The sequence below is a fragment of the Loxodonta africana genome, chromosome 16 (assembly GCF_030014295.1).
Source record: "Loxodonta africana isolate mLoxAfr1 chromosome 16, mLoxAfr1.hap2, whole genome shotgun sequence".
Taxonomy (NCBI): domain Eukaryota; kingdom Metazoa; phylum Chordata; class Mammalia; order Proboscidea; family Elephantidae; genus Loxodonta; species Loxodonta africana.
In genome coordinates this window covers 71,581,514-71,604,299 of record NC_087357.1, presented here as the reverse complement: position 1 = coordinate 71,604,299, position 22,786 = coordinate 71,581,514, and the positions used below count along the sequence as shown (strand labels likewise).

At 38.9% G+C, this 22,786-nt stretch overlaps 1 protein-coding gene across 1 annotated transcript in view; it reads left to right on the top strand.

Moving 5' to 3' along the window:
• The window catches only part of CFAP70 (cilia and flagella associated protein 70), a 146,800-nt gene that overhangs the window by 78,418 nt on the left and 45,596 nt on the right, over positions 1–22,786 (top strand). The window contains 2 exon segments of the mRNA XM_064269713.1: positions 3,888–4,019; positions 6,635–6,760. Coding sequence (XP_064125783.1) covers positions 3,888–4,019; positions 6,635–6,760 — 258 coding nt within the window.

Sequence of the window (22,786 nt, the reverse complement as noted above, 5' to 3'; positions counted from 1 at the left end):
ATGAAGATGACATAGAACTAGGAGTGTTTTGTTCTGTTGTTCATGAGGTCACCATGAGTAGGAGCTGACTCAATGGCAACTGAGAACTAACAACAACAAATATTCATTGAGTGTTTACTACATGCCAGGCACTTTCTAAATGCTTCATGTTTTACTAATTTAATTCTCACAACAGCTCTATGAGGTAGGTGCTCCCCATTTTAAAGATGGGGAAATGAGACATAAGGAGGTTGGATAATTTGCCCAGTGTCACAGAGCTAATAAAGTTCGAAGACAGTACTCAGATGCAGGCATTGTGGCTCCAGCACTCATGTTCTCAACCGCTATGCTACACTGCCTCTCTGTGCACATTCACTGTGTTCCTTGTGCTGTACTAAACAGATACAAAGACAGTGTGTGGGAGTAATAAAGTAAAAAACAACTGGTGCTCATGGAAGCAAGAGGCTATTCTCAGTAGGTGGAATAAACAGGTCTCAATTTGTTTCTGGTTCTGTCTTTACCAGCCGGGTGACCTTGGGCAAGTGACCTCACCTCTCTGAGCCTCAGTTTCCTTGCCTGTGGAGTAGAAATAATAATATCATATAGAGTCATCATGAGAATTAATTAAGCATGGAAAATGCTTAATCTAAAACCTGGCAATAATGTTTGCTTAGGGGGAAAAAAGAAGCTTTCCTGGTCATAGCGACAAACTGTGTTTATATTTGTACAGCATTTTAAGCTTTTCTACTTGTTATCTTCTTTGACTTCTTAATCACCTTGAAGTAAGATAGTAATACCAGAACTACATATCCATTTAACAAATGAGGAAACCGAGGTACCAAAGTAGAAATTAACTTATAAGGTTGTACAGTGGCAGGATTAAAAACGGAATTCTATTCTCTGGACTTTCAGACCAAGCCTTTCTCCCTTGAATCATGTGGTTACACTGAGAGAAAATGCAGTCTGAAATTGATTAAACATGCAATCAAGATGCACTGATAGTTATTAGTGATTGGAATGCAAACAGTGGAAACAAAGAAGAAGAATTGGTAAATGGACAATATGGCCTTGGTGTTAGAAATGGCGCTGGAGATCGCATTTTCCAAGACCAATGACTTCTTCATTGCAAATACCTTTTTCCACAACATAAATGGTGGCACAGTGGTTAAGGGATTGGCTGCTAACCAAAGGTCAGCAGTTTGAATCCATTGGCTGCTCCTTGGAAGCCCTGTGGGACAGTTCTACTCTGTTCTGTAGGGTCGCTATGAGTCAGAATCGACTCGACGGCAATGGGTTTGGTTTTTTTTTTGGTTTCTACCCGTGGCTCTCGCCAGATGGAATACACAGGAATCAAATCGACTACGTTTGTGGAAAGAGATGATGGAAAAGCTCGATATCATTAGTCAGAACAAGGCCAGGGGCCGCCTGCAGAACAGACCATCAATTGCTGATATGCAAGTTCAAGTTGAAATTTAAGAAAATCCGAACAAGTCCAGGAGAGCCAAAGTACAACCCTGAGTATATCCCACCTGAACTTAGAGACAGTCTTATGAATAGATTTGATGCATTGAACACTAATGACAGAAGACTAGATGAGTTGTGGAATGACATCAAGGACCATACATGAAGAAAGCAAGAAAATCTGTTGAGTCAATTCCAACTCATAGTGACCCTATAGGAAGAGTAGAACTGTCCCATAAACAAAATGGATGTCAGCAGGAACTTTGAAAGTTGCTCTTGAACGTAGAGTGGCTAAAACGAAAGGAAGAAATGATGAAGTAAAAGAGCTGAACAGAAGGTTTCAAAGGGCAGCTCGAGAAGACAAAGTATTATAGTGAAATGTACAAAGACCCGGAGATAGAAAACCAAAAGAGAAGAACACCCTTGGCGTTTCTCAAGATGAAAGAACTAAAGAAAAAATTCAAGCCTTGAGTTGTAATTTTTAAGGATTCTGTGGGCAAAATATTGAACGACATAAAAAAAAAACAAAAGTTTTTGACATAGGAAGCATCAAAAGAAAATGGAAGGAATACACAGAGTCACCATACCAAAAAGAACTGGCCGATGCACAGCCATTTCAGGAGGTAACATATGATCAGGAACCGATGGTACTAAAGGAAGAGGTCCAAGCTGCACTGAAGGCATCGGCAAAAAACAAGGCTTCAGGAATTGAAGGACTACCAGATGAGATGTTTCAACAAACGGATGCGGCGCTGGAAGCACGTACTCGTCTATGCTGGGAAACTTGGAAGACAGCTGCCTGGCCAACCAACTAGAAGAGATCCATATTTGTATACATTCCAAAGAAAGGCAATCCAACAGAATGTGGAAATTAGCGAACAATATCATTAACATCACACAGGAGAGAAATTTTGCTGAAGGTCATTCAAAAGCAGTTGCAGCAGTACATCAACAGGAAACTGCCAGAAATGCAAGCCAGATTCAGGTGAGGATGTATAATGAGGGTTGTCAGAGAGATCATGGCTGAAAGCAGAGAATACCAGAAAGATGTTTTCCTGTGTTTTATTGACTACGGAAAGGCATTCAACTGTGTGGATCATAACGAATTACGGATAATATCATGAAGAATGGGAATTCCAGAACACTTAATTGTGCTCATGAGGAACCTGTACTTAGACCAAGAGGCAGTCTTTCGAACAGAACAAGGGAATACTGTGTGGTTAAAGTCAGGAAGGGTATGAGTCAGGGCTGTATCCTTTCACCATACTTATTCAATATGTATGCTGAGCAGATAATCTGAGAAGATGCACTATATGAAGAAGAACATGGCATCAGGTTTGAAGGAAGAATCATTAACAACCTGCGATATGCAGATGTCACAACCTTGCTTGCTGAAAGAGAAGAGGACTTGAAGCACTTACTGATGAAGATCAAAGACCACAGCCTTCAGTATGGAGTACACCTCAACATACAGAAAACAAAAATCCTCATAACTGAACCAATAATAAGCAGCATCATGATAAACAAAAGATTGAAGTTGTCAAGGATTTCATTTTACTTGTATTCATAATGAATGCCCATGGAAACAGCAGTCAAGAAGTCAAACAACAAATTGCATTGGACAAATATGCTGCAAAAGATCTCTTTAAAGTGTTAAAAAGCAAAAATGTCACTTTCAGGCCTAAGGTGCACCTGACCCAAGCCATGGTGTTTTCAATTGCCTCATATGCATATGAGAGCTGGACAATGAATAAGGAAGATCAAAGAAGAATTGTTGCCTTTGAGTTATGGTATTGGTAAAAAAAAAAAAAAAAAAAATTTTTTTTTTTTTTTTTTAAAGAATATTAAATATACCATGGACTGCCAGAAGAACAAACAAATCTGTCTTGGAAGAAGTATAGCCAGAATGCTCATTAAAAGCAAGGATAATGAGACTTTGTCACACATACTTTGGACATGTTATGGACCAGGCACTGGAGAAGAACATCATCCTTGGTAAAGTAGAGGGTCAGTGAAAAAGATAGTCAGCGAGATGGATTGACATAGTGGCTGCAACAATGGGCTCAAGCTTAGTAATGATTTTGAGGGTAGCACAAGACCAGGCAGTGTTTTGTTCTGTTGTACATAGGGTCACTATGAGTCAGAACTGACTGGATGGTACCTAACAACAACAATAAATGCTAAGGCTTTCTTTGGATTTATGATTCTCTTCACACGGTATGGGTCCCACATTGTCTCTATTAGTGATAATGGTGAAGTTGAGGAAATAAGTCAGAAAGAGTATGCTGATTGGGAGAAAATCAGAGAGCCGACAGTCTAACAGTCACCAAGGGAGAAATCGAACACCCATTGAATTTTCAATGACTATAAGGCCAGTCCAAGTCATACTGTGCTGTTAGCCTGGTGCTAGACTGTGTTATCCCATGGGTGATCTGTGTCTCTTGCAGCATGCTGTGGTAAAGATTGTGAGAGAGAAATACTTAAAGACGACGTCATTTGAAAGCCAGGAGGAACTGCAGACGTTTATCAGTGAGCTGTATGTGTTCCTGGTGGATCAGATGCATGTGGCCCTAAACCAGGTAGGTGCCTGAGAACTGAGAGCCCTTCCTTTTATCCATAGAACATCAGGGTCTCCTCTGGATGATTCCTTCCTTGCTTGCTTGCTTCTTTTCCTCTTCATTCAACAAACATTTATTGAGAGGTCTGCTCTGTGCTAGGCACTGAAAACACAAAGATGAATAAAATACTGTCTAAGTTACGAGGCAGATTTGGGGGAGAACAAGGAGGCATGCTCATTCATCTTCCTAGAAAAATAAATTTCATAACTGTCAGAAATGTAATGGAATTGTCAAAAATAGGTATAATCAGCTATGTAAATTGTGAAAGAAAAGTTACTCTCTTCTATGGACATGTGCAATTCTAATTTTTTCTTCAGGACTAGAGGTTGGGGTAAAGAAGCAGGAGATGAAGCTAGGGATCAGTTCCTGATGAGAGAGCTGGGAGTATGGACAGGGGCCTTGTATGCCATGCAAAGAAGTTTTGACTTCTTCCTCATAAGTGGTAGGGAGCAGTAAATTTAATTATTTTAAGCAGAGTATAGTGTGATCAGATTGACATTATACAAAAAACACAGCAATATGGAGGATGGGCTAGAGGTGAAAGTGGTGATGTTAGCTAGTTATTGCATAGTAAGGAGGAAGAGGAGTCAAAGATTGTTAAGTTTAAGGCTCGATGACTGAGTTAGCTGGTAGTACATTAACTAGGACAAAGAATACAACATGAGTAGATCTGGCAGGAGGGAGGTGATGTTGAATTCGGTTTTGAACATTGGCTCCAGTGGTGTCTTGCTCAAGAGAGAGATCTGACCTAGAGATGGGATGGGAGGCATGAGCATATAGTTAAAACTATGGTAATAGTTGAGGCTGCCTGAGAAAGACATGAGTAAAGAAAGTAGAGCTGACAGTGCAACTCTAAGAAACACCAGCACTTAAGGGACATATGAGAAAAAGAATTGATGAAGGAGATGAGAGAAATTGTTAAAGAGGCAAAAGAACCAGAAGACAGTGGTGTCATAGAAGCCAAGAGAATTTTAAGGAAAAATTGGTCAACATTGTCAAATACTGACAGGAGTTTAAGAAAAGCAAAATCTGAAGTTTTCATTGGATTTGACAGTAAGGAGATTATTATTAACCTTTACATAGCAACTTCATTGAGCCTCTTCCACTGGAACTAAAAGGAAAGAGATGCAGTGAGTGCAGAAATAAATAATTTAGGTACGGTTAAAAAGTTGAGGGACATCTTGCCTAATGATTTCTATTGCCTCTGTGAAGTAAGGTCTTTATTGAAAGTGCAGAGAATAAGGGTGAATGAAAAGCTTGAAGAGAAGAAAATTTAGATACTGCATAGCATAATAGATGTCACCGAACAAGGCAAGTACATAGATTGCTGAGTGTATTAAAGGTTTTAAGCAAATATTGGATGCCAGAAGAGTCTGTGGCAGCTTGGATATCTCTGTCTATGCAGTTTTCCTCAGGGCCAGTTAACAACTCATGAAGAAGAGAAAGAAGTCAGATCGTAGGATTGTTTTAATTTGGGGGTTCTCAGGTGCATGAGAAGGACAAGAATGGGATTTGAGTGTGCTGGGTGAAAGTAGTATGTGGGGGTAATCATGAAGTCCAGCATGATCAATTTTGTAAGTGTTGGGCCTATTGGAGGTGAACATTTCAGTAAACTCAACAGTTTTAGGGTACCAACGATCATGAAGTTAGCACAGGACTGGGCAACGTTTTGTTCTGTTGCACATAAGGTTGTCATGAGTTCGGTCCAGTTTGATGGCAACTAGGAACAAGGGTCAAAAAAGGTGAAGGCTTGGAATTTAGGTTCTGATAGTGGGATTGGAGGTATAGAATTTCTGGTTTGGGCATAGAAGTGTTGCTGAAGGGATTTAGAGATCAAGGACATTGAAACTAAAGAACAAAAAACAGAGGCATTCATCAATGATCACAAGCTGTCTTGGGGCCGTCTCAAATTTGGCTTTACTTTCCACATTCCTTAGCAACTCTACTTGTAAAAGTCATTGTGATACTATTTTATTTTTGAGGGGAGGTCTTCTTTGGCCGTAGCTTCTGCCCTAGGAGATTACGAATGACACCAGATCTGGTTTCCCATCTGGGTGTATAGGATATAGTTTTTTTCTGATTTTCCTCCTACCCTTCTAGCTATTTCTAAAATGCCTCCTTTGTAAGGTCTGTCAGTCTGTATACCACTCAGAGCATAGATCCGGCCCCCAAAACGTTACTCTTAGTTTCCTGTTTCTTGATATTTGAAGACCCTAGCAAGCGCTTGCCAACCTTTTTCATGCCATGGCACCTGGAAAGTTATATTTTTGTTCTATACACTAAAGACAATGAAGGAAGCTGTTTGAGGCCAGAGGTGACCTGCCTAAGGACTTGGACTGCCCTACAGGTTGAGGAGAACAGTTTCATCCATAAGCAATTTTTTATTCACTTTCATGAGCTTGATATTCTCTTTCACTCTTGGTTCACTCACATTCTCTTACTATATTGGCAAGACCATAGGAAACCTCAATATAATTTTAGACTCCATGACTAGTCTCATATGCAGCCTGTTCTTATAAAGACTCTCTGCTTGAATTGCTTCATTTTGTCTGCCTAACATCTTTGACGTTGATAAGGTCATGCCAGATGATATCCAAGGTGCTATTTCAACCATTCATACAAGCAGTGAACAGCTCCGACTCTTTGCATTTGAAGCAGAAGTCAACGAGAATTTTGAAATGGCAGCAGTATATTATGAAGAGGTAATTAAACGTCTTCCCAGTGATTGTTTTTACTTTTATTTGTGTAACATGGGTATAATAAATAGTAGTTTTACACTGTTTAAAATCAAACCAGATAGAATCTAAAAATAGACCCACACAAATATGGCCATTTGCTTTTCATCCACATGAAAAAAAAAAAAAATTAACCTCAACCTAAGCCTGACTTAACTAAAAATGGATCATATATCTAAATGTAAAACATAAAATTATTTCAAATTTTAAAAGAAAACAGGAGAAAAATCTTTCTAACCTGAGAGTTCTTAGATATGACACCAAAGGCATGATCCATAAAAGAAAAATTTAATAAATGGAACTTCATCAAAATTAAAAACTTTTGCTCATTTAAAGACAGTTAGGAGAAAGAAAAGAAAAACGACAAACTAGGAAAAAAATTGCAAAACATGTATCTAACAAAGGATTTGCAACCAGAATATAAAGAGCTCTTAAAGTTCAACAATAAGAAAACAAACAACTCAGTTGAAAAATGGATAAGGAATTTGAACAGATAATGGCTTAACATGTTTAGTGCTTCTATTCTACCTCCTAGTTCGATGTGCAGTGCCTTAAAAGCTTGCGTTGACCATCCAGGGCACAACAATTGGTCTCTATTCACCTGTAACAACAGAGGAAGAAGGAAAGTCAGGAATAGGAGGAGGAGACAGAGTGCGTGGCTGACTGCCTCCATGAACTACTGCCTCCTTTGCCGTGAGACCAGAAGAACTGGTTGGTGCCCTGCTACCATTACTGAACATTTTGATCAAAGATTCCATAGAAGAATCCTGATCAAAAGGGTGAAAATCCATAGCAGAATTTCAAATTCTCATGGATTCCAGACATCCTGGAGCCATGAAGGTTGGATGAACCCCTGAAATTATTGCCCTGAGATAATTTTTTTTAATAACGATAAACAAGCTTATTAATACAAAATATAGACTGAAACTAAAAGAACTAAATACTTAAAAAGAACATAAACAACAAAATAATCCAAGGAAAGAAGTAAAAAAGATAATAAAGAAATTACAAATTAATCAGTAAAAACAAAGGCAGTCCTTTGAGGAGATCAATTGTTGTCAGGTTTGACTAAGAGGGAGATTCTTTCCCATGAAAACACATGGTACCGAGGGAAGGCGTGAGGCTAAATTTCAGCCTGAATTTCGGTGCAGTCTCTGTAAATTCCTTCACCTCCTAAGATAATCTTTAAACCTTAAACCAAAAATATCCCCTGAAGTTCTCTTAAAACCAAGCAGTAGTTTAGGTTAACTAGTAAAAAACGTCTGCCTTGAGCATTATGCTCTTTTGAGAACTATCTATATGGGGTCAAACTGACAAAAACAACTCCAAATATTAGATAGAAACCTTAGGGGGCAGTGAATTTATGTTAATGGGGGAGGAACAACTCAGTAAGGGAGGGTGAGAGTGGTTACACAACTTGAAGAATGTAATCAGAGTCACTAAATGGTACATATAGAAACTGTTGAACTGGTGTATGTTTTGCTGTGTATGTTCTCAACCACAACAATATAAATAATATTAAAAAAAGAATTTGAACAGACACTTCACTCAAGAGCATGTCATGATGGCAAATAAGCACATGAAAAGATACTCAGCATCATAAGCCATTAGGGAAATGCAAATTATGACCACAATGAGATACTACTTATTAAAATGAAAAATGCTGACAATACCAAGTCTTGGTGAGAATACGGGAGCAACTGGAACCCTCATACATTGCTGACGGGAGTGCAAAATGATACAGCCACTCTGGAAAACGATTTTACAGTTTTTTATACATTTATTGTATGACCCAGCAATCCCACTCCTAAAGAAATGAAATCTTATATTTATACAAATACCTGTACACAAATGTCTATAGCAGCCATATTCATAATTGCCCAAATCAGAAGCAACCCAAATGTCCTTCTGTGGGTGAATGGATAAACAAACTATGGTATATCTATATAATGGAATACTAGGGAGCAGTAAAAAGGAATGAACTATTAATATATACTCAACAACTTGGATGCATCTTAAAGGTATTATGCTGAATGAAAGAAGCTAGTTTCAAAAGGTTATGTAATTTAAGATTCTGTTTATATGACATTCTCAGAAAACAAAACTATAATGGTGAAGAGCAGGCCAGTGATCGTCAAGGGTTATAGATAGGGGAGGAGATAACTATAACGGGCGAGTGGAAGGGTGTTCTGGGTGATGGAACTGTTCTGTATGTTGATTGTGGTGGTGGTAACATGAGTCTATACATATGTTAACGGGATAGCTACGTTTATAGAGCTGTATACCAAAAAGAAAGTTTACCGGAAATAATTTATAAAATAAAACCTGTATTTAACAAATTTTGCAAACATTTACTGAGCCTTCAGAATGTGTTATGAATGACAGTTGGGTTTTCTAGTTCTCTTACTACTGCCTATCACATGTATCATAATCTAACTAAACTTACATGAAAAATGGTCTGAGTATTTGCCTCCATTTATAATTTTTAGCAGCTTTATTGATATATAATTCATGCGTCATGTGTTCACCCATTTAAACTGTACAGTGGCAATTAATATGTTTACAGAGTTGTGTAAATATTTCTACAATCTAATTTTAGAGCATTTCATCACCCTGAAAGGAACACTGTACATGTTAATAGTCACTCTACATTCCCTGTCTCTTGCTCTGCCCCAGGCCCACTAATCTACTTTCTGTCTCTATAGATTTGCCTACTGTAGCCATTTCCTGTAAATGGAATCATAAATGTGGCCTTTTGTATCTGGCTTCTTCCACTTTACATAATGTTTTTGAGGTTCATCTATGTTGTAGCTTGTACCAGTACTACATTCCTTTTTGTGGCTGAATAATATTCCATTGTATGAATATACCACATTTTATCCATTTATCTGTTGATGGGTACTTGGGTTGTTTCTACTTTTTGGGTATTATGAATAATGATGATATAAACATCTCTTTTTTTTTTTTTAAACATTGATGTATAAGGTGTATAAGTTTTTATGTGGACATATGTTTTCATTTCTCTTGAGTAGATACCTAGGAATGGAATTGTTGGGTCATATGGTAACTCTATGAGTCGGAATCCACTCGACGGCAACAGGTTTTTTACGGTAACTGTATGCTTAACTTTTTGAGGAGCTGCCAAATTGTTTTCCAATGTGGCTGCACCATTTTACATTCTCACCATCAATGTATGAGTATTCTGATTTCTTTTTGCTTTATTGTGCTTTAAGTGAAAGTTTACAGAGCAAATTAGTTTCTTATTAAACAGTTAGTACCCAAATTGTTTTGTGACATTGGTTGCCAACCTCCCAATGTGTTAGCACTCTTCCCTTATCCACCCCGGGTTCCGTGTTTCCATCCATCCAGGTTTCCTGGTCCCTTCCTGCCTTCTGGTCTTTGCTTTTGGGCTGGTGGTGCCCAAGTAGTCTTGTATACATGATTGAACTATGAAGCACGTTCCTCATGTGTGTTATTGTTTGCCCTATAGACCTGTCTAATCTTTGGCTGAAAGGTGAACCTTGGGAGTGACTTCAATACTGAGTTAAAACAATGTCAGGGGGCCATCCTCTTGGAGTTTCTCCAGTCTCTTTTAGACCAGCGAGTCTGGTATTTTTTTCTTTTTTGTGAATTTGAATTTTGTTCTATATTTTTCTCCCACTCTGTCTGGGACCCTCTAATGTGATCCCTGGCAGAGCAGTCAGCGGTGGTAGCCAGGCACCATCTAGTTGTTCTAGGCTCAGTCTGGTGGAGGTTGTGGTAGTTGTGGCCCATTAGTCCTCTGGACTAATCTTTCCCTTGTGTCTTTGGTTTTCTTCATTCTCCTTTGCTTCAGGAGGGATGGGACCAGTAGATGTATCTTAGATGGCTGCTTACAAGCTTTTAAGACACCAGATGCTGTTCTCCACAGTCAAATGTAAAGCATTTTCTTTATAAATATGTTATGCCGGTTAAGCTAGATGTCCCCAGAAACCATGGTCCCCCCAGACCTCAGCCCAGTAACTCGGTCCCTCAGGGAGTTTGGATGTGTCTGTGAAACTTCTATGACTTTGCCTTGGTCAAGTTGTGCTGACTTCCCCAGTATTGTGTATTGTCTTACCCTTCACCAAAGTTACCATTTATCTACTATCTAAAAAAAATTTTCCCTCCCCACCACCCTCCTCCCTCATTAACTGTCAAACATTGTTTTTTTCTTTGTGTAAACCTTTTCATGAGTTTTTATAATAGTGGTCTCATACAATACTTGTCCTTTTGTGATTGACTTATTTCACTCAAGATAATGCCCTCCAGATTCATCCATGTTGTGAAATGTGTCGCAGATTCATCATTGTTCTTTATCATTGAGTAGTATTCCATTGTATGTATGTACCATAGTTTATTTATCCATTCATCTGTTGGTGAGTGCTTAAATTGCTTCCATCTTTTTGCTGTTGTGAATAATGCTGCCAAGAACATGGATGTGTATATGTCTATTTTTTTTTTTAATTGTACTTTAGATGAAGGTTTAACAGGACAAACTCATGCAAGAGTTAGTACACATATTGTTTTATGACATTGATTAAAAACCCCACAACATATCAACACTCTCCCTTCTCAACCCTGGGTTCCCAGCTTTCCTGTCCCTTCCTGCCTCCTAGTCCTTGCCCCCGGGCTGTTGTGCCCCTTCAGTCTCATTTTGTTTTATGGGCCTATCTAATCTTTGGCTGAAGGGTGCACCTCGGCAGTGACTTCATCAGTGAGCTAAAAGGATGTCCGGGGACCATACTTTTGGGGTTTTTCCAGTCTCTCAGGTCAGTAAGTCTGGTCTTTTTTTGTGAGTTAGAATTTTGTTCTACATTTTTCTCCAGCTCTGTCTGGGACCCTCTATTGTTACAGTAAAGGTGTCATACGATATTTATTCTTTTGTGATTGACTTATTTCACTCAGCATAATGCCCTTCAGATTCATCCATGTTATGAGATTCTTCATAGATTCATCATTGTTCTTTATCATTGTGTGATACTTCATTGTGTGTATGTACCGTAGTTTCTTTATCCATTCATCTGTTGATGGGCGTCTAGTTTGTTTCCATCTTTTTGCTATTGTGAATAATGCTGCAGTGAACATGGGTGTGCATATTTCTATTCACGTGATGGCTCTTATATTCCTAGGAGTGGAATTGCTGGATCATACAGTATTTCTATTTCTACCTTTCAAAGGAAGCACTATATCGTTTTCCAAAATGGTAGTATCATTTTGCATTCCCACCAGCAGCCTCTCTAGCATTTATTACTTCCTGTTTTTATGATTTGTGCCAGCATTGCTGGGGTGAGATGGTATCTCATTTTGGTTTTGATTTGCATTTCTCTAATGGCTAGTGATCTGAGCATTTCCTCATTTGTCTGTTGGCTACTTGAATGTCTTCTTTGGTGAAGTGTTCAGTTCATTTCCTTTGCCCATTTTTTAACTGGATTATTTTTTGTGGTAGAGGCATTGGATTTTCCTGTAGATTTTAGAGATTAGACCTTTGTCTGATTTATAATAGCCAATAATTTTGTTCCCAGTCTGTAGGTTCTTACTCTTTTGGTGAAGTCTTTTGACTGAGCATAAGTGTTTAATTTTTAGAAGATCCCAGTTATCTAGCTTATCTTCTGAAGTTTATGTGTTGTTGTTATGGTTTGTATCCTGTTAATTCCATGTATTAGGGCCTCTAGTGTTGATTCTATTTTTTCTTTTATGAACTTTATAGTTTTTGGCTTTATCTTTAGGTCTTTGATCCGTTTTGAATTAGTTTTTGTGTATGTTGTGAGGTATGGGTTCTGCTTCATTTTTTTGCAATGGACATCCAGTTTTGCCAGCACCATTTGTTAAAAAGACTGTCTTTTCCCCATTTGATGGACTTTGGGCCCTTGTCGAAGATCAGGTGACCATAAGTGGATGGATTTACATCTGGGTTCTCAGTTCTGTTCCATTGGTCAATGGATCTGTCAATGTACTAGTACCAGGCTCTTTTTACTACTGAAGCTGTATAGTAGGTTCTGAGGTCAGGTAGTGCGAGTCCTCCTACTTTATTCTTCTTCTTCAGTAGTGCTTTACTTATTCAGGGCATCTTCCCATTCCATATAAAGTTAACGATTAGTTTTTCCATCTCTTTAAAGAATGTTATTGGTATTTGGATCAGGATTGCATTATATTTGTAAATTGCTTTGGGTAGGATTGTCATTTTCACAATGTTGAGTCTACCTATCCATGAGCATAGTAAATTTTTCCATTTATGTAAATCTCTTTTGGTTTCTTGCAGTAGTGTTTGTACTTTTCTTTGTATAGGTCTTTTACATCACTGGTTAGATTTATTCCTAAGTATTTTATTTTTTAAGAGGCTATTATAAATGGTATTGTTCTCCTGATTTCCTTTTCATCGTTCTCCTTATTGGTGTATGGACATCCAACTGATTTTTGTATGTTTATCTTGTGTCCTGCCACTCTGCTGAATCTTTCCATTAGTTCCAGTAGTTTTCTCATTGAGTCTTTTGGGTTTTCTATGTATAGTATCATATCATCTGCAAATAGGGACAGTTTAACTTCATTACCAGTTTGGATGCTTTTATTTATTTCCTTGCCTTACTGCTGTAGCTAGAACTTCCAGCACAGTGTTAAATAGGAGTGGTGATAAAGGGCATCCTTGTCTTGTTCCTGTTCTCAAGGGGAATGTTTTCAGCCTCTCTCCGTTACGAATGATGTTGGCTGTTGGTTTGCAAAGATGCCCTTTGTTATGTTGAGAAATTTCCCTTCTGTGCCTATTTTATTGAGACTTTTTATCAGGAATGGGTGTTGGACTTTGTTGAATACTTTTTCTGTGTCGATTGAGGTGATCATGTGACTTTTATTTATGTGGTGGATTACGTTGATTGATTTTCTAATGTTGAACCATCCTTGCACACCTGATATGAATCCTACTTGGTTGTGGTGTATTATTTTTTTAATATGATGTTGAATTCTATTAGCTAGAATTTTGTTGAGAGTTTTTGCAACTATATTCATGAGAGATATTGGTCTGTAATTTTCCTTTTTTGTGGTGTCTTTGCCTGGTTTTGGTATCAGGGTTATGCTCTATTCATAGAATGAATTTGGAAGTATCACTTCTTCTATGTCTGGAAATAGTTTGGGTGGTACTGGTATAAATTCTTCTCTGGATGTTTGGTAGAATTCTCCAGTGAAGCCATCTGGGCCAGAGCTTTTTTTATTGGAAGGACTTTTTTTTTAACCTTTCAATCTCTTCTCTTGGTATGGGTATGTTCAGATTTTCAACATCATTTTCTGTTAGTTTGGGTAGGTAGTGTGTCTCTAGAGATTTGTCCATTTCCTCTAGGTTTTCAAATTTTTTGGAGTATAGTTTTTCATAATAGCCTGTTATGATCCTTTTTATTTCAGTTGGGTCTGTTATAATGTCCCCCATTTCATTTCTTATTTGGGCTGTTTGTATCCTCTCTTCTTTTTCTTTTGTCAGTTTGGCCACTGGTTTGTCAATTTTGTTGATCCTTTCAAAGAACCAACTTTTGGCTTTGCTGATTTTTTGTTTTGTTTTTCTATTGTCTATTTCATTTATTTCTGCTCTGATCTTTGTTATTTTCTTTATTCTGGTGGCTTTGGGCTTCTTTGGCTGTTCTCTGTTTGAGTTGTGCAGGTAACACTTTGATTTTGTCCCTGTCTTCTTTTTTTTTTTTTTTTTTTTTTGATGTGTGCATCTGTTGCTATAAACTGACCTCTGAGCACTGCCTTTGCTGTGTCCCAGAGGTTTTGGTATGATGTGTTTTCATTCTTTTTTTTTTTTTTTTTTCCTGTGCTTTAAGTGAAAGTTTACAAATCAAGTCAGTCTCTCATACAAAAATTTATATACACCTTTCTATGTATTTCTAGTTGCTCTCCCCCTAATGAGACAGTGCACTTCTCTCTACCCTGTATTCCCCATGTCCATTCAGCCAGCTTCTGTCCCCCTCTGCCTTCTCATGTCCCCTCCAGACAGGAGCTGCCCACATAGTCTCATGTGTCTACTTGAGCCAAGAAGCTTACTCCTCACCTGTATCATTTTCTGTCTTATAGTATAGTCCAATTCCTATCTGAAGAGTTGGCTTTGGGAATGGTTCCTGTTTTGGGCTAACACAGGGTCTGGGGACCATGACCTCTGGGGTCCTTCTAGTCTCAGTCAGACCATTAAGTCTGGTCTTTTTACGAGAATTTGAGGTCTACAACCCACTGCTCTCCTGCTCCATCAGGGATTCCCTGTTGTGTTCCCTGTCAGGGCGGTTATTGGTTGTACCCAGGAACCATCTAGTTCTTCTGATCTCAGACTGATGTAGTCTCTGATTTATGTGGTTCTTTCTGTCTCTTGGGCTCATAATTACCTTGTGTCTTTGGTGTTCTTCATTCTCCGTTGCTCCAGGTGGGTTGAGACCAATTGATGCATCTTAGAAGGCCCCTTGCTAGCGTTTAAGACCCTAGACACCACTCACCAAAGTGGGATGCAGAATGTATTCTTAATAGATTTTATTATGTCAATTAACCTAGATGTCCCTGAAACCATGGTCTCCAGACCCCCACCCTGCTACTCTGGCCTTCAAAGTGTTCAGTTTATTCAGGAAACTTCTTTACTTTTGGTTTAGTCCAGTTGTGCTCACGTCTCCTGTATTGTGTTGTCTTTCCCTTCACCTAAAATAGCTCTTGTCTACTATCTAATTAGTAAATACCTCCCTCGCTCCCTCTCTCCCCACTCTCTAACCATCAAAAAATATTTTCTTCTGTGTGTAAACTATTTCTTAAGTTCTTATAATTGTGATCTCTTACAATATTTGTCCTTTTGCAACTGACTAATTTCACTCAGCATAATGCATTCCAAATTCCTCCATGTTATGAAATGTTTCATAGATTCATCATTGTTCTTTGTTGATGCGTAGAATTCCACTGTGTGAATATACCATAATTATCCATTCATCCATGATGGGCACCTTGGTTGCTTCCATCTTTTTGTTATTGTAAACAGTGCTGCAGTGAACATGGGTGTGAATATATCTGTTCATGTAAAGGCTCTTATTTCTTTAGGATATATTCCAAGGAGTGGGATTGCTGGATCGTATGGTAGTTCTATTTCTAGATTTTTAGGGAAGCACCAAATCAGTTTCCAAAGTGGATGTACCATTTTACATTCCCACCAGCAGTGTATAAGTGTTCCAGTCTCTCCACAACTTGTCCAACATTTATTATTTTGTGTTTTTTTGGATTAATGCCAGCCTTGTTGGAATGAAATGGTATCTCATTGTAGTTTTGATTTGCATTTCTCTAATGCCTCATAATCGTTGAGCATTTCCTCACATATCTGTTAGCTGCTTGAATGTCTTCTTTGGTGAAGTGCCTGTTCATATCCTTTGCCCACTTTTTTAATTGGGTTGTCTTTTTGTTATTGAGGTTTTCCTGTATCATGTAGATTTTGGAGATTAGACGCAGTTATCTAGTTTCTCTTCTGGTGTTTGTGCATTGTTAGTAATGTTTTGTATACTGCTTATGCCATGTATTAGGGCTTCTAGTGTTGTCCCTATTTTTTCTTCCATGATCTTTATCGTTTTAGATTTTGTATTTAGGTTTTTAATCGATTTTGAGTTAGTTTTTGTACATGGTGTGAGGTATGGATCTTGTTTCATTTTTTTGCAGATAGTTATCCAGTTATGCCAGCACCATTTGTTAAACAGAATGTCTTTTCCCCATTTAACAGACTTTGGGCCTTTGTCAAATATCAGCTGCTCATATGTGGATGGATTTATGTGTGGATTCTCAATTCTGTTCCATTGGTCTATGTATCTGTTGTTCTACCAGCACCAGGCTGTTTTGACTACTGTGGTGGTATAATAGGTTCTAAAATCAGGTACTGTGAGGCATCCCACTTTGATCATCTTTTTCAGTAATGCTTTACTTATCCAGGGCCTCTTTCCCTTCCATATGAAGTTGGTGTTTGAAAAATGTCATTGGAATTTGGATCGCAATTGCATTGTATCTATAGATCGCTTTCAGTAGAATAGACATTTTTACAATGTTGAATCTTCCTATCCATGAGCAAGGTATGTTTTTCCACTTAGTAGGTCTCTTTTGGCTTCTTGCAGTTGTGTCTTAAAGTTTTCTTGGTATAGGTCTTTTACATCTCTGGTTGTTCCTATAAGTATTTTATCTTCTTGAGGGCTACTGTAAATGGTATTGATTTGGTGATTTCCTCATCGACGTTCTCTTTGTTGGTGTAGAGGAATCCAACTGATTTTTATATATTTATCTTGTATCCTGATACTCTACTGAACTCTTCTATTAGTTTCAGTAATTTTCTTGAGGATTCTTTAGGGTTTTCTGTGTATAAGATATCATCTGCAAATAGAGATACTTTTACTTCTTCCTTACCAATCTGGATGCCCTTTATTTCTTTATCTAGCCTAATTGCTCTGGCTAGGACCTCCAGCACAATATTGAATAAGAGTGGTGATTAAGGGCACCTTTGTCTGACTCCCATTCTCAAGGGGAATGCTTTCAGACTCTCTCCATTTAGGATGATGTTGGCTGTTGGCTTTGTATAAATGCCCTTTGCTATATTTAGGAATTTCCCTTTTATTCCTATTTTGCTGAGAGTTTTTATCATGAATCGGTGCTGTACTTTGTCAAATGCCTTTTCTGCATCAATTGATAAGATCACGTGGTTCTTGTCTTTTATTTCTGTGATGGATTACATTAATTGTTTTTCTAATGTTGAAACATCCCTGCATGTTGTTGTTGTTAGGTGCCGTCGAGTCGGTTCCGACTCCTAGAGACCCTGTGCACAACAGAACGAAACACTGTCCTGTCCTGCGCCATCCTTAAAATCGTTCTTATGCTTGAGCTCATTGTTGCAGCCATTGTGTCAATCCACCTTGTTGAGGGTCTTCCTCTTTTCCGCTGACCCTGTACTCTGCCAAGCATGATGTCCTTCTCCAGGAAATCATCCCTCCTGACAACATGTCCAAAGCATGTAAGACGCGGTCTCGCCATCCTTGCCTCTGAGGAGCATTCTGGCCGCACTTCTCCCAAGACAGATTTGTTCGTTCTTTTGGCAGTCCATGGTATATTCAGTATTTTTTGCCAACACCACAATTCAAAGGCATCAACTCTTCCTCGGTCTTCCTTATTCATTGTCCAGCTTTCACATGCATATGATGCGACTGAAAATACCATGGCTTGGGTCAGGTGCACCTTAGTCTTCAGGGTGACATCTTTGCTCTTCAACACTTTGAAGAGGTCCTTTGCAGCAGATTTGCCCAATGCAATGTGTCTTTTGATTTCTTGACCGCTGCTTCCATGGCTGTTGATTGTGGATCCAAGTAAAATGAAATCCTTGACAACTTCAATCTTTTCTCCATTTATCATGATGTTGCTCATTGGTCCAGTTGTGAGGATTTTTATGTTGAGGCATAATCCATACTGAAGGATGTGGTCTTTGATCTTCATTAGTAAGTACTTCAAGTCCTCTTCATTTTCAGCAAGCAAGGTTGTGTCATCATCATAACGCAGGTTGTTAATGAGTCTTCCTCCAATCCTGATTTCCAGTTCTTCTTCATATAGTCCAGCTTCTCGTATTATTTGTTCAGCATACAGATAAAATAGGTATGGTGAAAGAATACAACCCTGAAGCACACCTTTCCTGACTTTAAACTAATCAGTATCCCCTTGTTCTGTCCAAACAACTGCCTCTTGATCCATATAAAGGTTCCTCATGAGCACAATTAAGTGTTCTGGAATTCCCATTGTTCTCAGTGTTATCCATAGTTTGTTATGATCCACAGAGTTGAATGCCTTTGCATAGTCAATAAAACACAGGTAAACATCCTTCTGGTATTCTCTGCTTTCAGCCAGGATCCATCTGACATCAGCAATGATATCCCTGGTTCCACATCCTCTTCTGAAACTGGCCTGAATTTCTGACAGTTCCCTGTCGATATACTGTTGCAGCCATTTTTGAATGATCTTCAGCAAAATTTGGTTGTGTGTGATATTAACGATATTGTTCTATAATTTCCACATTCGGTTGGATCACCTTTCTTGGGAATAGGCATAAATATGGATCTCTTCCAGTCAGTTGGCCAGGAAACTGTCTTCCATATTTCCTGGCATAGATGAGTGAGCACCTCCAGTGCTGCATCTGTTTGTTGAAACATCTCAATTGATATTCCATCAATTCCTGGAGCTTTGTTTTTCACCAGTGCCTTCAGAGCAGCTTGGACTTCCTCCTTCAGTACCATCGGTTCGTGATCATGTGCCACCTCTTGAAATGGTTGAATATCGATTAATTCTTTTTGGTATAATGACTCTGTGTATTCCTTCCATCTTCTTTTGATGCTTCCTGCGTCGTTTAATATTTTCCCCACAGAATCCTTTACTATTGCAACTTGAGGCTTGAATTTTTTCTTCAGTTCTTTCAGCTTGAGAAACGCTGAGCGTGTTCTTCTCTTTTGGTTTTCCATCTCCAGCTTTTTGCACATGTCATTATAATACTTTACTTTGTCTTCTCGAGAGGCCCTTTGAAATCTTCTGTGCAGTTCTTTTACTTCATCAATTCCTTCTTTTGCTTTAGCTGCTCGACGCTCAAGAGCAAGTTTCAGAGTCTCCTCTGACATCCATCTTGGTCTTTTCTTTCTTTCCTGTCTTTTCAGCAATCTCTTGCTGTCTTCATGGATGATGTGCTTGATGTCATTCCACAACTCGTCTGGTCTTCGTTCACTAGTGTTCAATGCGCCAAAACTATTCTTCAGATGGTCTCTCAATTCAGGTGGGATATACTCAAGGTCATATCTTGCCTCTCGTGGACTTGCTCTGATTTTCTTCAGTTTCAGCTTGAACTTGCATATGAGCAATTGATGGTCTGTTCCACAGTCGGCCCCTGGCCCTGTTCTGACTGATGATATTGAGCTTTTCCACTGTCTCTTTTCACAGATGTAGTCAATTTGATTTCTGTGTGTTCCATCTGGCGGGGTCCGTGTGTATAGTCGCCGTTTATGTTGGTTAAAGAAAGTATTTGCAATGAAGAAGTCATTGGTCTTGCAAAATTCTATCATTCGATCTCTGGCATCGTTTCCATCCCCAAGGCCATATTTTCCAACTACTGATCTTCTTTGTTTCCAACTTTTGCATTCCAATCCTTTTCATTTTTGACGATTTCCAATTTTCCTCGATTCATACTTCGTACATTCTAGGTTCCAGGTATTAATGGATGTTTGCAGGTGTTTCTTCTGATTTTGAGTCATGCCACATCAGCAAATGAAGGTCCTGGAAGCTTTACTCCATCCACATCATTAAGTTTGACTCTACTTTGAGGAGGCAGGTCTTCCCCAGTCATCTTTTGAGTGCCTTCCAACCTGGAGGGCTCATCTTCCAGCACTATATCAGACAATGTTCCGCTGCTATTCATAAGGTTTTCGCTGGCTAATGCTTTTCAGAAGTAGACTGCCGGGTCCTTCTTCCTAGTCTTAGTCTGGAAGCTCAACTGAAACCTGTCCTCCATGGGTGACCCTGCTGGAATATGAATACCGGTGGCATAGCTTCCAGCATCACAGCAACACACAAGCCCCCACGATGTGACAAACTGACAGACACGTGGGGGAAGGCACTCAAAAGATGACTGGAGAAGAGCTGCCTCCTCAAAGTAGAGTCGACCTTAATGACGTGGATGGAGTAAAGCTTTTGGGACCTTCATTTGCTGATGTGGCATGACTCAAAATGAGAAGAAACAGCTGCAAACATCCATTAATAATCGGAACCTGGAATGTACGAAGTATGAATCTAGGAAAATTAGAAATTATCAAAAATGAAATGGAATGTATAAACATCGATATCCTAGGCATTAGTGAGCTGAGATGGACTGGTATTGGCTATTTTGAATCAGACAATCATATAGTCTACTGTGCTGGGAATGACAACTCAAAGAGGAATGGTGTTGCATTCATCATCAAAAAGAACCTTTTAAGATCTATCCTGAAGTACAGCGCTGTCAGTAATAGGATAATATCCATACGGCTACAAGGAAGACCAGTTAATATGACTATTATTCAAATTTACGCACCAACCACTAGGGCCAAAGATGAAGAAATAAAAGATTTTTATCCGCTGCTGCAGTCTGAAATGGATCGAACATGCAATCAGGATGCATTGACACTTACTGGCAATTGGAATGGGAAAGTTGGAGACAAAGAAGAAGGATCGGTGGTTGGAAAATATGGCCTTGGTGATAGAAATAATGCCAGAGATCGAATGATAGAATTTTGCAAGACCAATGACTTCTTCATGGCAAATACCGTCTTTAACCAACATAAATGGTGACTATACACATGGACCTGCCAGATGGAACACACAGAATTCAAATTGACTACATCTGTGGAAAGAGACAGTGGAAAAGCTCAATATCATCAGTCAGAACAGGGCCAGGGGCCGACTGTGGAACAGACCATCAATTGCTCATATGCAAGTTCAAGCTGAAACTGAAGAAAATCAGAGCAAGTCCACGAGAGGCAAGATATGACCTTGAGTATATCCCACCTGAATTGAGAGACCATCTGAAGAATAGCTTTGGCGCATTGAACACTAGTTAATGAAGACCAGATGAGTTGTGGAATGACATCAAGCACATCATCCGTGAAGAAAGCAAGAGGTCACTGAAAAGACAGGAAAGAAAGAGAAGACCAAGATGGATGTCAGAGGAGACTCTGAAACTTCCTCTTTAGTGTCAAGCAGCTAAAGCAAAAGGAAGAACTGATGAAGTCAAAGAACCGAACAGAAGATTTCAAAGGTCTCTTGAGAAGAGAAAATAAAGTATTATAATGACATGTGCAAAGAGCTGGAGATGGAAAACCAAAAGGGAAGAACACGCTCAGCGTTTCTCAAGCTGAAAGAACTGAAGAAAAAATTCAAGCCTCGAGTTGCAATAGTGAAGGATTCCATGAGGAAGATACTAAATGACACAGGAAGCATCAAAAGAAGATGGAAGGAATACACAGAGTCATTATACAAAAAAGAATTAGTCGATGTTCAACCATTTCAAGAGGCGGCATATGATCAGGAACTGATGGTACTGAAGGAAGAAGTCCAAGCTGCTCTGAAGGCATTGGCAAAAAACAAGGCTCCAGGAATTGCTGGAATATCAATTGAGATGTTTCAACAAACAGATGCAGCACTGGAGGTGCTCACTCGTCTATGCCAAGAAATATGGAAGACAGCTTCCTGGCCAACTGACTGGAAGAGGTCCATATTTATGCCTATTCCCAAGAAAGGTGATCCAACCGAATGTGGAAATTATAGAACAATATCATTAATATCACACGCAAGCAAAATTTTGCTGAAGATCATTCAAAAATGGCTGCAACAGTATATCGACAGGGAACTGTCAGAAATTCAGGCCAGTTTCAGAAGAGGATGTGGAACCAGGGATATCATTGCTGATGTCAGATGGATCCTGGCTGAAAGCAGAGAATACCAGAAGGATGTTTACCTGTGTTTTATTGACTATGCAAAGGCATTCAACTCTGTGGATCATAACAAACTATGGATAACACTGAGAACAATGGGAATTCCAGAACACTTAATTGTGCTCATGAGGAACCTTTATATGGATCAAGAGGCAGTTGTTTGGACAGAACAAGGGGATACTGATTAGTTTAAAGTCAGGAAAGGTGTGCTTCAGGGTTGTATTCTTTCACCATACCTATTTTATCTGTATGCTGAACAAATAATACGAGAAGCTGGACTATATGAAGAAGAACTGGAAATCAGGATTGGAGGAAGACTCATTAACAACCTGCGTTATGATGATGACACAACCTTGCTTGCTGAAAATGAAGAGGACTTGAAGTACTTACTAATGAAGATCAAAGACCACATCCTTCAGTATGGATTATGCCTCAACATAAAAATCCTCACAACTGGACCAATGAGCAACATCATGATAAATGGAGAAAAGATTGA